Source organism: Hemitrygon akajei, chromosome 7 (genome assembly GCF_048418815.1).
Source record: "Hemitrygon akajei chromosome 7, sHemAka1.3, whole genome shotgun sequence".
NCBI lineage: Eukaryota > Metazoa > Chordata > Chondrichthyes > Myliobatiformes > Dasyatidae > Hemitrygon > Hemitrygon akajei.
The window spans coordinates 108,881,314-108,894,880 of record NC_133130.1 but is presented as its reverse complement, the minus strand read 5'-3'; the positions used below and the strand labels follow the sequence as shown (position 1 = coordinate 108,894,880).

Below are 13,567 nucleotides of genomic sequence, written 5' to 3'. Positions count from 1 at the left end.
GGGATCAGAAGTGGAGAGAGTGAGCAGCTTCAAGTTGCTGGGTGTCAAGATTTCTGAGGAGTTAACCTGGTCCCAACAGATTGATGCAGCTATAAAGAAGGCAAATCAGCAGCTATATTTCATTAGGAGTTTGAAGAGTACCACACTCAAATTGCTGGAGGAACTCAGCAGGCCAGGCAGCATCTATGGAAAAAATGTACAGTCAGCGTTTTGGGCCGAAACCCTTCAGCAGGACTGGAAAAAAAAAGGTAGAGAACTCTACTCCTCACCTTTTTTCCCTCAGTCCTGCCAAAATGTCAACTATACTCTTTTCCACAGATGCTGCCTGGCCTGCTGAGTTCCTCCAGCATTTTGTGTGTGCTGCTCGGATTACCAGCATCTGCAGATTTTGTCTTGTTTGTGATTAGAGTTTGAAGAGATTTGGTATGTCACCTAAATCACTCAAAAACTTCTATAGATGTACTGTAGAGGCTGCATCACAATCTGGTATGGGGTGGGGAGGGGCTGCTGCACAGGATTGAATGATACTACAGAAAGTTGTAAAGTTAGTCAGCTCCATCATGGGTACTATCCGAAACATCTTCAAGGAGCAGTGTCTCAGAAAGGCAGCGTCCAACACTAAGCACCTCCAGCACCCAGAGCATGCCCTTTTCTCACTGTTACCGTCAGGTAGGAGGTACAGAAGCCTGAAGGCTCACACTCAGCGATTCAGGAACAGCTTCTTCCCCTCTGCCATCTGATTCCTAAATGGACATTGAACCCTTGGACACTACCTCACTTTTTAAATATATATAGCTCACTGGTTTGCACTATCTTTAATTTAACTATTTAATAAACATGTATATACTTAAATAATTGATTTATTTATTTTTTCTTTCTGTATTGTCATTGAACTGCTGCTGCTAAGTTAACAAATTTCCTGGCATAGGCCGGTGATGATAAACCTGATTCTGATCCATCCTCTCTCTGGTATTTTGGACTTCCTTGTGCTCCTACAGACAAAAGCTTTTGTTATTCAGCAGCCTTCCCCGCTCTCTCTGACTGACACCACAGGTCACTTGATCCCTCTGGAAGCAGTATAGCTTATATTTCTCAGACCCTACCCTCTTTCTTGCCAGCTGAACACAGTTTTTTAAACCCTGACTTTCAGCCTGTCTCAATATACAGCACCCTGTGTTACTCAGTGACCCGCTCAGTGCCTACGCACTGTTTACGATGAGCCTGTCTCAATATACAGCACCCTGTGTTACTCAGTGACCTGCTCAGTGCCTACGCACTGTTTACGATGAGCCTGACTTGAGGCGGTGCAAGGGTAGCTCAGACACTGCTCGGTCAAGGTCAAGGTTAATGCTAAGCTGAAGTCCATCTGGCCCTCTGTACATCTGCACAAGTATCAGAATCATGTTTATTCTCACCAACACATGTTGTGAATTTGTTTTCTGGCAGCTGTACAGTGCAATACATAAAATATACTATAAATTATCATAAGAAACACATAGACAAGAGAAAATCTGCCAATGCTGGAAGTCCAGAGCAACACACACAAAATGCTGGAGGAACTCAGCAGGTCAGGCAACATCGATGGAAAAGACCCATAAGACACAGGAGCAGAATTAGGTCGTCTGGCCCATCGAGTCTGCTCCACCATTCAATCGTGGCTGATCCTTTTCTCTATCTTCTCCTCAACCCGTTCCCAGCCTTCTCCCAGTAACCTTTGACGCCATGTCCAATCAAGAACCTATCAATCTCTGCCTTAGATACACCCAATGACCTGGCCTCCACAGCTGCATGTAGAAACAAATCCCAAAAATTCACCACCTTTTGGCTAAAGAAATTTCTCCTCATCTCTGTTTTGAATGTAGTCTAGTGTAGCTTTCTCTGTGTTTTTGTTTATTACGTAGTTCGGTCTAGTTTTTTGTACTGTGTCATGTAACACTATGGTCCCGAAAAACGTCTCATTTTTACTATGCACTGTACCAGCAGTTATGGTCGAAATGACAATAAACGTTGACTTAACTTGAACAGATACCCCTCTATCCTGAGGCTGTGCCCTCTTGTCCTAGACTCTCCCACAAAGGAAAACATCCTTTCCACGTCTACTGTGTCTAGGCCTTTCAACATTTGAAAGGTTTCAATGAGATCCCCCCTCATCCTTCTGAATTCCAGCGAGTACAGACCCAGAGCCATCAAACGTTCCTCGTATGATAACCCTTTCATTCCTGGAATCATCCTTGTGAACCTCCTCTGGACCCTCTCTAATGCCAGCATATTGGACAGCCAAAGTTAAAAAGAGGTGAAGTTTTGGGCCGAGACCCTTCGTCAGGACTGAACTATATAGACAAGTAGTGTGAAAAGGGAGCAAAAATGGAGAGGTAATGCAAAGTGCTTATTGTCTGCTATTTCTTTGTCCCTGTTACCACCTGTCCAGCATCATTTTCCACTGGTTCGATATTCATTCTCATCCCTGTATATATCTAAGAAAACTTTTGCTATCATCTTTTATGTTACCGGCTACCTTCTCTTCATGTTTCATCTTTCCTCTCATTTCTTTTTTAGTTTCCTTCTATCGCTGTTAAAAGCTTCCCACTAATTTTTGCTCTGTTATATGCCTTCTCTTTTGATTTTATGTCGTCTTGACTTCCCTTGTTAGCCACGGTTGTCTCATCCTCCCTTTAGAACACTTCTTCATCTTTGGGATATATATCATATACCCCATGGTACTACAGGAAAGATTCCAGCATGAATAAAGCAGTGGCTGATGGGCAGGAGGCAGAGTGGGAATAGGGGGAGCCTTTTCTGGCTGGCTGCTGGTGACTAGTGGTGTTCCTCAGGGGTCTGTGTTGGGATCAATTCCTTTCTTGTTACATGTCAATGATTTGGATGATGGAATTGATGGCTTTATTGGAAAGTTTGCAGACAATATGGAGATAGGTGCAGATGCAGGTAGATTTGAGGAAGTAGAGAAGCTACAGAAGGACTTAGACCGATTAGGAGAAAGCGCAAAGAAATGGCAGATGGAATACAGTGTCAGGAGTTTGGTAGGAGAAATGAAAGGGTTGACTATTTTCATATATATTGAGAAAATACAACAAACTGAGGCACAAGAGGACTTGGGAGTCCTTGTGCAGGATTCCCTAAAGGTTAATTTGCAGGCTGAGTCTGTGGCGAGGAAGGCAAATGCAATCTTAGCATTCATTTCAAAAGGACTAGAGTATAAAAGATAGGATATAATGATGAGATAGATAAAGCATTGGTGATAGAGGCCTCACTTGCATAATTGTGAGCAGTTTTGGGCCCTTTAGAAAGGATTTACTGAAACTGGAGAGGGTTCAAAGGAGGTTCACTGAAGTGATTCCGGGATTGAATGGCTTGTCAAATGAAGAGCGTCTGATGGCTCTGGGCCTGTATTCACTAGAGTGGAGTGACCTCATTGAAACCTATCGAATGGTGAGAAGTCTTGATAGAGTGGATGTGGAGAGGATGTTTCCTATGGTGGGAGAATCTAAGACTAGAGAACACAGCCTCAGAATAGAGGGGCATCCTTTTAGAACAGGGAAGAGAAGGAATTTCATTAGCCAGAGAGTGGTCAATCTGTCGAATTCTTTGCCACAGGCAGCTATGGAGACCAAGGTTTTATGCTCATTTAAGGCAGGGGCTGGTAGATTTTTGGTAAAGTCATGAAGGGATACGGGGAGAAGGCAGGAGATTGGGGCTGAGAGAACAAATGGATCAGCCATGAGGGAATAACTGAGCAGACCTAACGGGGCCAAATGGTCTATTTCAGTACCTGTATCTTCCGGTCTTGTGGTCTTATATCCTGCGCCTTCCATATTGCTCTCAGAAACTCCTACTTCCAACCATTGCTGTCATCCCCGTTAATCAGCTTTGGCCAGCTCCTCTCTCGTGCCTCTGCAATTCCCTTTACTCCCCTGTAATGCCGATACATCTGATTCTAGCTCCTCCTTCTCAAACTGCAGGGTGAATCCTATCATATTAGAATCACATGCTCCTAAGGCTTCCTTTACCACAGGCTCACTAATCAAATCCGTTTCATTACACAACATCCAATCCAGAATAGCTAATCCCCAAGTGGACTGAACCACAAGCTGCTCTTAGAAAGCCATCACATAGGCATTCTACAAATTCCTTCCTACAGGATCCATCACCAACCTGATTTTCCCAGTCCATTTGCATATGAAAATCCCCCCCGACCATCGTAACATTGCCCTTTCTGACATGTATTTTCTATCTCCCATTGTAATCTGTAGCCCACGTCCTGGCTGCCGTTCGGAGGCCTGTACGTAACTCCCAGCAGGGTCTTCTTACCCTTGCAGTTCCTTAACTCTACCCACCAGGATTCTACATCTTCTGATCCTATGTCACTTCTTTCAAAGGATTTTATTTTATTTTTTACCAACAGATCTATCCCACCCCTTCTGCTACCTGTCTGTCCTTTCGATCCAAGGCGAACCCTTTGATATTAAGCTCTCAACTACGATCCTCTTTCAGCCGCAACTCTGTGATGTCCACCATGTCATACCTATGCTAAAATATCATCTATTTTTATTTTGAATGCTGCATGCATTGAAATATAATACCTTCAGTCCTGTATTCATCACTCTATGATTTTGTCCCCCAGTTACCCTTACCTCATACTGCTATTTTGCCCCATCATCTGCCTGTCCTTCCTCTCAGTCTCATTGTACACTGCATCTTAAGTGTATACCAACTGCCCCATCATTCCCATTCACATCCCTCTGCCAAGTTCATTTCCCCCACTTTATCTCTCAGGCTGTTTTCCTTTCACGTCTGATCCCAGAAAATGAAAGTACAAACGATGGGCAGTGGGCCGAACGGTGATGCCAAGGGACCAGTGATTGTACTGAGTGGAGGAGCAGGCTGACAAGTCGAATGTCCTGTTCCTGATGCTGTCTGCCCCCACCCCCCTCACTCTCTCTCTCTAACCACGATGAGGACAACGATGCTGAACACCACGTACTCCACGTCTAGTGACCACAGACGGGCAGGTTAGCTGTGGAGAGAGATGCAGGCCCTGGATTATAGTGTGTGATTGGACTTCAGTGAGGACAACAGTCCAGCACTCTCCACCATGACAGCTCACTGGGCATTCTCTGTGACCTATGACACTTCCTGGGGCACTTGACGGTTCTGGGCCTGTGCTCACTGGAGTGAAGGGTGATCTCATTGAAACCTGTCGAATATTGAAAGGCCTATTTAGGCGAGACAGACAGGTGGAGTTGTGATTGTCGAAGGATACTGTGAGATATACTGTGGATCTTTTCCAGATATGGGCGGAGAAATACCACATGCCATCTAGTCTGACCTCATGAGATGTTGCACTTTGGGAGACCGAGTCTGGAGGGCGGAGCTTAGTCAAGATGGCGCTGAACGGCAACTCCTTTGCTTGCATCTTCGGAAACAGCTCTATTCCCATCTTTTATATCCCTATTTTTCCCTTTCAGGGTTCTTTTGAAGACCCTGACCTGGAGATACACGCTGGCTTTGGTTCTTTGCGGGAATGGGCCCCGCTCTCGGGGTTTCACGACTGGCCGTTATTCGGCACACTGAGGATGCGGCCTAAGAGCCTCGCTCACCTTCGGAGGCCCGAGATCTCGTGGTTCTGGAGACGGGCTCCAGACGTGGTTCTGAAGTTTGGTGTCCCGGCAGGAGGTCGGTGTGTCGTGGGAGTCGGAAGATCTCGGGCTGTGTGCCCAGAGACCCGAGATCTTTGGGCACAGAGCTCGGAAAAAGTGACAGAATGGACTTTTAACATCGTAAACCAGCTAGTTGTTTGTTATGTCTCCCCTCTCGCTGTGAAATGGAGACACATCTTTTTCCCCTATTAGGGAGAGAGAGAGAGAGAGAGAGAGAGAGAGAGAGAGAGAGAGAGAGAGAGAGAGAGAGAGAGCCGGTGGTATGTCGAATACCAGGTGAAGGAGTAGTCTTTGGGGTAACCGCAAGTCTGTGTCTTTGTTGCTGCTTTGTGAGTGTTGGTTTTGATGTTTATTTGCTGGTGGGGGAAGGGGGTCATCACTTTGCTGCCACTTACGTGTGGGAGGGGGGAGCTGGGGGGGTACTTTGGGGTTCTAACATTTGACTGTCGTTCATTCTTTGGGGCACTCCTCTGTTTTCGTGGATGGTTGCGAAGAAAAAGCATTTCAGGATGTATATTGTATACATTTCTCTGACATTAAATGCACCTTTGAAACCTTTGAAGGTACAGTACACAGTTTATAGCAAGACCTTTAACGTTGCTGATGCACAGAGTGATCTTGCGATCAAGTCCGTGGCTCCCTGAAAGTGGCTGTGCTGGCTGATGGTGTGGTTAAAAAACAAGGTGTAAAGCATACTTAGTTGAGGAGCTGAGTTCTGGAGTTGAGAATTTATGTTGCTGCTTTATAAGACTCCAATTGAGCCACGATGGAGTATTGAATTCAGTTCTGGTCATCTCATTATAGGAAGGATATGGAGGCTTTGAAGGGGATACAGAGGAGATTTACCAGGATGCTGCCTGAATTAGACGTCTGTGCTATAAGGAGAGGTTAAATAAACTTGGGTTGTTTCTCCTGGTGCGATAGAGAATGCAGGGAGATAGTTTAGAGTTTCATAATTTTATAAAATTATCAGAGGCATAGGTAGAGCAGACAGCCAGTATCTTCTCCCCAGGGATGAAATGTTTAATACTAGAGGGCATGCATTTTAGGTGAGAGCTGGTAAATTCAGAGGAAATGTGCAGGGCAGAGAGTGATGGGGTGGAGTTGGAGGCAAATACAATAAAGGCTTTCAAGAAGTTCATAGACAGACACATGAATGTGCAGAAAATGGAGGGATCTGGGCATTGTGTAGGCAGAAAGGATGAGTTAAATTCAGCATTTAATTTACGGGTTTAATTAATTCAGCACAACATCATCAGCCAATGAGCCTGGCCATCTGTTGTACTGTTCTGGGGAGAGGATACCTGCCTGGTTTCATGGGAAGGCTGGCTTCTGGTATGGAGTGCCTCAAGACTCCAGCTACATACTTGGGTTCAGTCCAGACCTTTGACCCCCAGCGTGAAATGTCTGTCAGGCAGTGTCCACAAAGTGGGGGCTGAGTTTCCACTGGAGTCCCAGGGAGAGTTCACTCGCCATCCTGGGATCTGGCACAACTTGACTTTCAGACGCTGGAGCGACAAGAGAATCTCCAGATCATTGAGAGGAGGGCTTTCAGCCGGGGTCCCATATGGAATATTTCAGACAGAACTCTGGACAAGGCGACCTGTTTCTCCCTGGTGACAGCTGCAGATTAAGATGCATAGTTTGGGTGGGACGTAGCAGCATGGGGGATAGGGAGCTGGTGAGGCCCCTGCCTCACAGCGCCAGAGATCAGGATTAAACCCTGACCCTGAACGCTGCCTGTGCATGGAACTTACAGATTCTCCCTATGACCACACAGGCTCCCCCCGCCCCCCAGGGGCCCTACTTCCCTTCCACAGCCTAAAGATAATGGCTTGCTCAGAAACTGGCCACTGTCAGTTGCCCCTGGGGTATGGGTAACTGATAGAATCTGGGCAGTGGGGGAGGGAATGGGAATAATTGGTTATGGGAAACAAAAGGATCGTTCCGATACGCTGGATGGGATGAATAGTCTCCTATCTCATAAGGAAATATGAGATGTCGTAGTCATGGAAAACTACTGCCCAGAAACAGGCCCTTCAGCCCATCTAGTCTATGCCAAACCATTTAAACTGCTTAGTCCCATTGGTTTGCACCAGCACCATGGCCCTCCATACCCCAGCCATCCATGTACCTATCCAAACTTCTCTTAAACGTTGAAATTGAAATCAAATCCACCACTTGCACCGGCAGTCGCTCCACACTCTCACTACCCTCTGGGTGAAGAGGTTCCCCTCATGTTCCCCTTGAACGTTTCACCTTTCACCCTTAACATATGACCTCTAGTTGTGGATTCACCCAACCTCAGTGGAAAAAGCCTGCTTGCATTTACCCTGTATATGACTCCATAACTTTGTATACCACCATTGAATCTCCCTCAGTCTTGTAGACGTGGTCTAGAAGACACAGCATCCAAATTACAGCTGAGGAAACAAGCAATTTAGTACCGTAGAGCCTCCTCAATCATTCCCAGCTCTCCCTCAAGGCACAATGGACCCTAGTGTGGGCAACTGGATTGGTGTAGTTGGGCAAACAAGTCCATGTAGGCATCGTGGACTAAAGCTCCCATTCTGTGTAGTAAAAACTCTTATGACAATGACTCTCTTTGAAGCTCCATTTCTCTTCCTCTAAAACCAAGAATGAACTATAAATTATCTCCAAACCTCATGGAACTGGGTTAGTGTGCTAATGCAACAGGATGAAACCTATTGGGTCCTCCCCCACCTCTCCCATTGGATACCCATGGATTGACCAGACACCCACCTCCCATGAGGTCCGTGAGGACCTACTACCACGTGCGTCCGGGAGATGGGACCATCGCTGAGCGGTGTGTCAGCCTCAGGCAACACGTGTGTTGCTCGTGGATTAACTAGCTGCCCTAAGTTGTCCCAGGTGTGGGGGTGCTTATGGAATGTAGGGAGGAACGTAGCGGTAGTGTAGGTGGGTGGTTGAGACTGTGCGTGCACTCAGGAAGCTGAGTCTTGCTAGCTCTTGTCATCTTGAGACGCGGGCTGGTGCAAGAATAGGCTTAAATAACAGGGCTGGCAGTTGACAGAGGACCGAAAGGGAGCTGGCCAACAGCTCCCACTGCACATTTCCAGAAGTGAACCAGCATTAGTGTCCACTCTCAGAGTACTTAGTTCTACTCGGGGCACACCGTTCACTGGATTCCCCAAACTCTCTGTCAGCAGTTTTATTGTGGAAGAGGTTAGCAGGCGGACAAAGGATGAGATCAAAATTTGCAACATTCCCACTGGCTCCTGGGGAATCTCTAGCACAAGATCATACCCATGCTGGTATTGAGAACCTTGCACTGGGAGCACACGGAAGCCCTGAGTAACCAGATCACAAACCGCCCAGCTGCTCCGGCTGTGGGAGAACCTGAGGCTCTCGCCTTGGTCTTTTAGGAATTAAAAAAAAAATTGGGATGGATTGAAATAAGTATAAAAATTTCGGAAGAACATACATTTTAACAACATTAATACGACCTACCAAGGACATAGATAGAGGTGACCATTGAACCAGACTCTGTTTTATAGCATATGAAAGATTGGCAAAGTTTTCACGAAAGAGATCTTTAAACTTCCTTGTGACTGTAATTCCAAGATAAGTAAATTGATTATGGACTACTTTAAAAGGGAGATCACAAAATATTAGTTCTTGTGCTCGCCTTGGTCTTTTGAGTGCCCTCAGGCTAACAGAATTAGAGTAGAATTGCTCCCGCCCCTTCCCCCACCTCATCCCAATCCGGGACTGTGCTGGAAAGGAGATGACGGCGGGATGTTAACATTCTGCTGTCCCACTACAGTTCTGAGTAGCTAACCTGGCCTCAGGCTGAGGGGGAGGGCAGGAAGAGCAGAGGACAGCAGGTATGCCTTGGTAAGGGGTAGCCAGAAGGCACAAGGGATTCTGTAGGTGCTTGAAATCTGGAGCTACACACACAAGTCAGGAGGCTTCCATGGAGGGGAATAAAGAGTCAATGTCTGGGAAGGAAATGCGAGGTGTTGCCTCTGGAAGGACAAAGCAGGGTTGGACTTACTCAGTGAGTGGCAGAGCACCGGGGACTGCCATAGAACAGAGGGATCTGTGAATACAGATACATAGTTCCTTGAAAGAGGTGGATAGGTACTTAAAGAGAGCTTTTGACACATTGGCCTTCATAAATGAAAGTACTGAACACAGCATTTGGGATGTTATGTCGGAGTTGTAAAGACAGTGGTGAGGCCTAATTTGGAGTATTGTGTGTGTGCATTTCTGGTTACCTACCTAAAGCGAAGTGATCAATGAGATTGAAAGAATGCAGAGAAAATTTACAAGGATGTTGCCGGGATTTGATGACCTGAGTTATCGGGAAAGGTTGAATAGGTTAGGACTTTATTTCGTGGAGAGCAGGTGAATGAGGATAGATTTGATAGAGGTCAAAAATTATGGGAGGTATAGATAGGGTAAATGTAAGCAGGCTTTTTCCACTGAAGTTGAGTGATACTGGAATGAGAGGTCATAGGTGAAGGGTGAAAGGTGAAATGTTTAAGAGGAAAATGAGGGGGAGAGGGTGGTGAGAGTGTGGAATGAACTGTCAGTGCAAGTGGTGGATACGGGATTGATTTCAACATTTAAGAAATTTGGATGAGTACATAGATTTGAGGGGTATGGAGGGCTGTAGGTCATTTGCAGATTGATTGCTGTCGCAGAATAATAGTATGGAGTGGACTAGATGGGCTGAAGGGCCTGTTTCTATGCTGTGTCCCATAACTCCATGACTCTGAAGGGGCTCAGCTTGAAACATCGACTGCTTATTTCCCTCTACACATGCTTCCTGACATGCGGAGTTCCTCCAGTATTTTGTGTGTATGACCAGACGAGGTTTGATTGGAGCAAAGTGAGGAGGTGAAGGTGGTTAAGTCACCAAACTCCTCTTGCAGGGTTATTGACCGGAAGTCAGCACCTTCTTTCTGAGGAAAGGCGTATGTTCACTGAAAGGCTCTGAGCTATTTTAATCAGGTTACTGGCAAGACAGATGAACTTAGAATTTTTTACCGAAAAAGTGGGAACAGGGAAAGAGGATATGCCAGAGCTGTGGAGATTGGAGAAGTTCAGTACAGCCCAACACCACTGAATTAACATATGGTTTCTCTGGGCCTGTACTCAATGGAGCTCAGAAAGAAGAGGGTGATCTCATTGAGACCGACTGCCTACTGAAGGGCCTGGAGAGACTGGATGTGGAGCGAGTGTTTCCATTAGCAGGAGAGTCTAGGATCTGAGGGCACAGTCCCAGAATAAAGGGATGTCCCTTTAGAACTGAGGTGAGGAGGAATTTCTTTAACCAGAGGGTGGTGAATCAGGCAGCTGCGGAGGGCAAGTCATTGGGTATAATTAGATAGGTTCTTGATTAGTAAGTAAGGGGACCAAAGGTTATGACGAGAAGGTGGGAGAATGAGTTGAAAAATATTAACTTTGATTGAATGGTGGAACAGGCTTGATGGGGTGAATGGCCTAACTCTGCTCCCGTGTATTACATTCTTATAGTCTGATTAATGTCACAGGAGTGGGAGGTTTGTCCAGCTCCCCTCATGCTGAAATTCATCTTCTGTACAATTTATACAAAGTATATTTCAATACAAAGTGGTTTTTTTTTACATCATCTGCCCATCCTTTTCCCCCAGCGTAGAAATGGCAAGTTGTGCATTTCAGCGAGGTGGCTGGGGAAAGTTCTATGGATGAGGCAAAAAGGAACAGTGTGATTACACGGACGTACCTAGTGCCTTACTTGGAAATGCAGCTTGTGGACTCCAGTTGAGTTTGATTGGGTTTTTTTCCACCACACAGTGAGCTCTAAGAGCAGGTGCTTCCAGAAAGGTAGGAGATTTAACATGCCCCAGAGGCCACTCAAATGGGAGTTATTGGCAAAGATGTGGGGGCTATGGGGGACCAACTGGCAGCCATAACCCACATTGTGGCCCACTGTGAACTACTGGGTTGGTCAGACACAGAGAGGGGTGTACCTGTGTACAGGAAGGTGTTACTGTGTCCTCCCACCACCACGTCGACCCCCCTCACTTTCTGTGCGATTTGTTTGTCTGTCTCGAAGCCTGAGTGGCCCAGTGCGATGATCTTGTTAACCCCCATCTTTATGAGTTTGTCGACTTCCCGCTGCACAGCTTGAATCTCATCCTCGAAGATCAGATGTGGCCCTGGAACGACAATGAAGCATGTTGGTGGAGATTCTGAAGATCTAAGCCAGCGTGAATCACAGGACAGGCCGGTACCCACCTGGACTAGAAAGTGTTGGAGTATACTTGGAAGTGTACCCAACCACACCAATCTTCTCCCCACTCACAGTCATCACAGTAGAAGGTTTGTAGTAGTCACGGAGACTCGGTACTTGGTCTTTATCTTCTTTTAGATTTGCGCTCAGCACGGGGAATGAAACGTTCTTGAGAAAAGGCTCCAGAAGGCCGTTTGGACCATTGTCGAATTCATGATTGCCCAAGGCCTACAGAACAGGAGAAGCAATCGAACGATTAAGTACACAAGAAAATTCCTTCAACTGATTGGATGCAGGGATATCCCCCCCCCCCCCACCTCTAGTGGGGCTTAGAACCAGGGACACTGACAAAAAGAGGCAAGTAATTCTGCAATGAAATGCCTGCTCTACATAGGCCTTTCAGCACAGAGTAGGTTTCAAAAAGACCTCCCTTGTCCTCTGAAGTTACACTCCGCATGGGTGAAGGCTTTCATTCCTGAGAACATTCTTGAGAATCACCTCTGCAGCGCCAGCTCATCTTTCCTTTAAGAACGGATTCAAATTGCTCTCAATATTGCACTGCCTTACAAAGTCTCAGCAGACCATTCTTACTTTTCTGTTTTAGTCCCATCGAAACGAATGCTGATGTTTTTCCAGAAAGGGAGTGAGGGTAATCCTGGGAATTATAGACCACTGAGTCTTACATCAGTGATGGGGAAATTATCAGAGAAAAAATAGGGTTTACGAGTAACAACACACACAAAATGCTGGTGGAACGCAGCAGGCCAGGCAGCATCTATAAGGAGAAGCACTGTCGACGTTTCGGGCCGAGACCCTTCGTCAGGACTAACTGAAAGGAAAGATAGTAAGAGATTTGAAAGTAGTGGGGGGAGGGGAAATGCGAAATGATAGGAGAAGACCGGAGGGGGAGGGATGAAGCTAAGAGCTGGAAAGGTGATTGGCATGAGGGATACAGAGTTGGAGAAGGGAAAGGATCATGGGACGGGAGGCCTCTCTTACTCCTTCTATCTTGGTGCGACCGAGCGCCCAGCGATACAACTAGACAGGCAGGCTGGTCTCATCAGCCTTGGTTGGAAGCCAGTCGAGGAGAAGGACAACTCCGATTCCAAACCCGGGTAGATGGGACTCGTTAGCCTTGCCAGGCAGTCTGTCTAGGAGATGGAAAACTCCCACGCACAACCTACAGGCTTGTGGTCACCACAATCACTGCAGGTCCCCCGGGCTAAAGAACAGAATCGGTCTGCGCACACTGATCCTCACTACAAGCCAGCAGGAAGAAATAAAGTCGTACAGCAATGGAGAAGAGGCACCAACAGCTCATCCTCATCACTCCTCAGGATTCATCCTCCCTCCTGATCTTCACAAGTGAAGAACAGCCATCATCATCAGATGGGCACCTGGATGATATGGAAAAGGAGGGCTATGTGGGAGGGAAGGGGCAGATTGATCTTAGCGTAGGTTAAAAGGTCGGTACAACACATTGAGCCATAGGGCCTGTAATGCGCGGTAGAGTTCGATGTTCTATCACATTGCAGCTTCCTGACTGAACTTGCACATTAAGCTTGATAGAATCTCAGACTGGAACTTTCTGTTCCTCTGCACCTGCGATTTCTGCTCATTTAGAAAG

The 13,567-nt window shown here is 46.5% G+C and overlaps 1 protein-coding gene across 1 annotated transcript in view; it reads right to left on the bottom strand.

The window, feature by feature from the left end:
• Nucleotides 1-13,567, bottom strand: part of LOC140730793 (5'-nucleotidase-like) — a 71,682-nt gene that overhangs the window by 32,366 nt on the left and 25,749 nt on the right. Inside the window, exons 2-3 of the mRNA XM_073051689.1 lie at nucleotides 11,946-12,168; nucleotides 11,678-11,866 (exon numbers count right to left, since the gene is read on the bottom strand). Coding sequence (XP_072907790.1) covers nucleotides 11,678-11,866; nucleotides 11,946-12,168 — 412 coding nt within the window. The remainder of the gene's footprint in view (nucleotides 1-11,677; nucleotides 11,867-11,945; nucleotides 12,169-13,567) is intronic.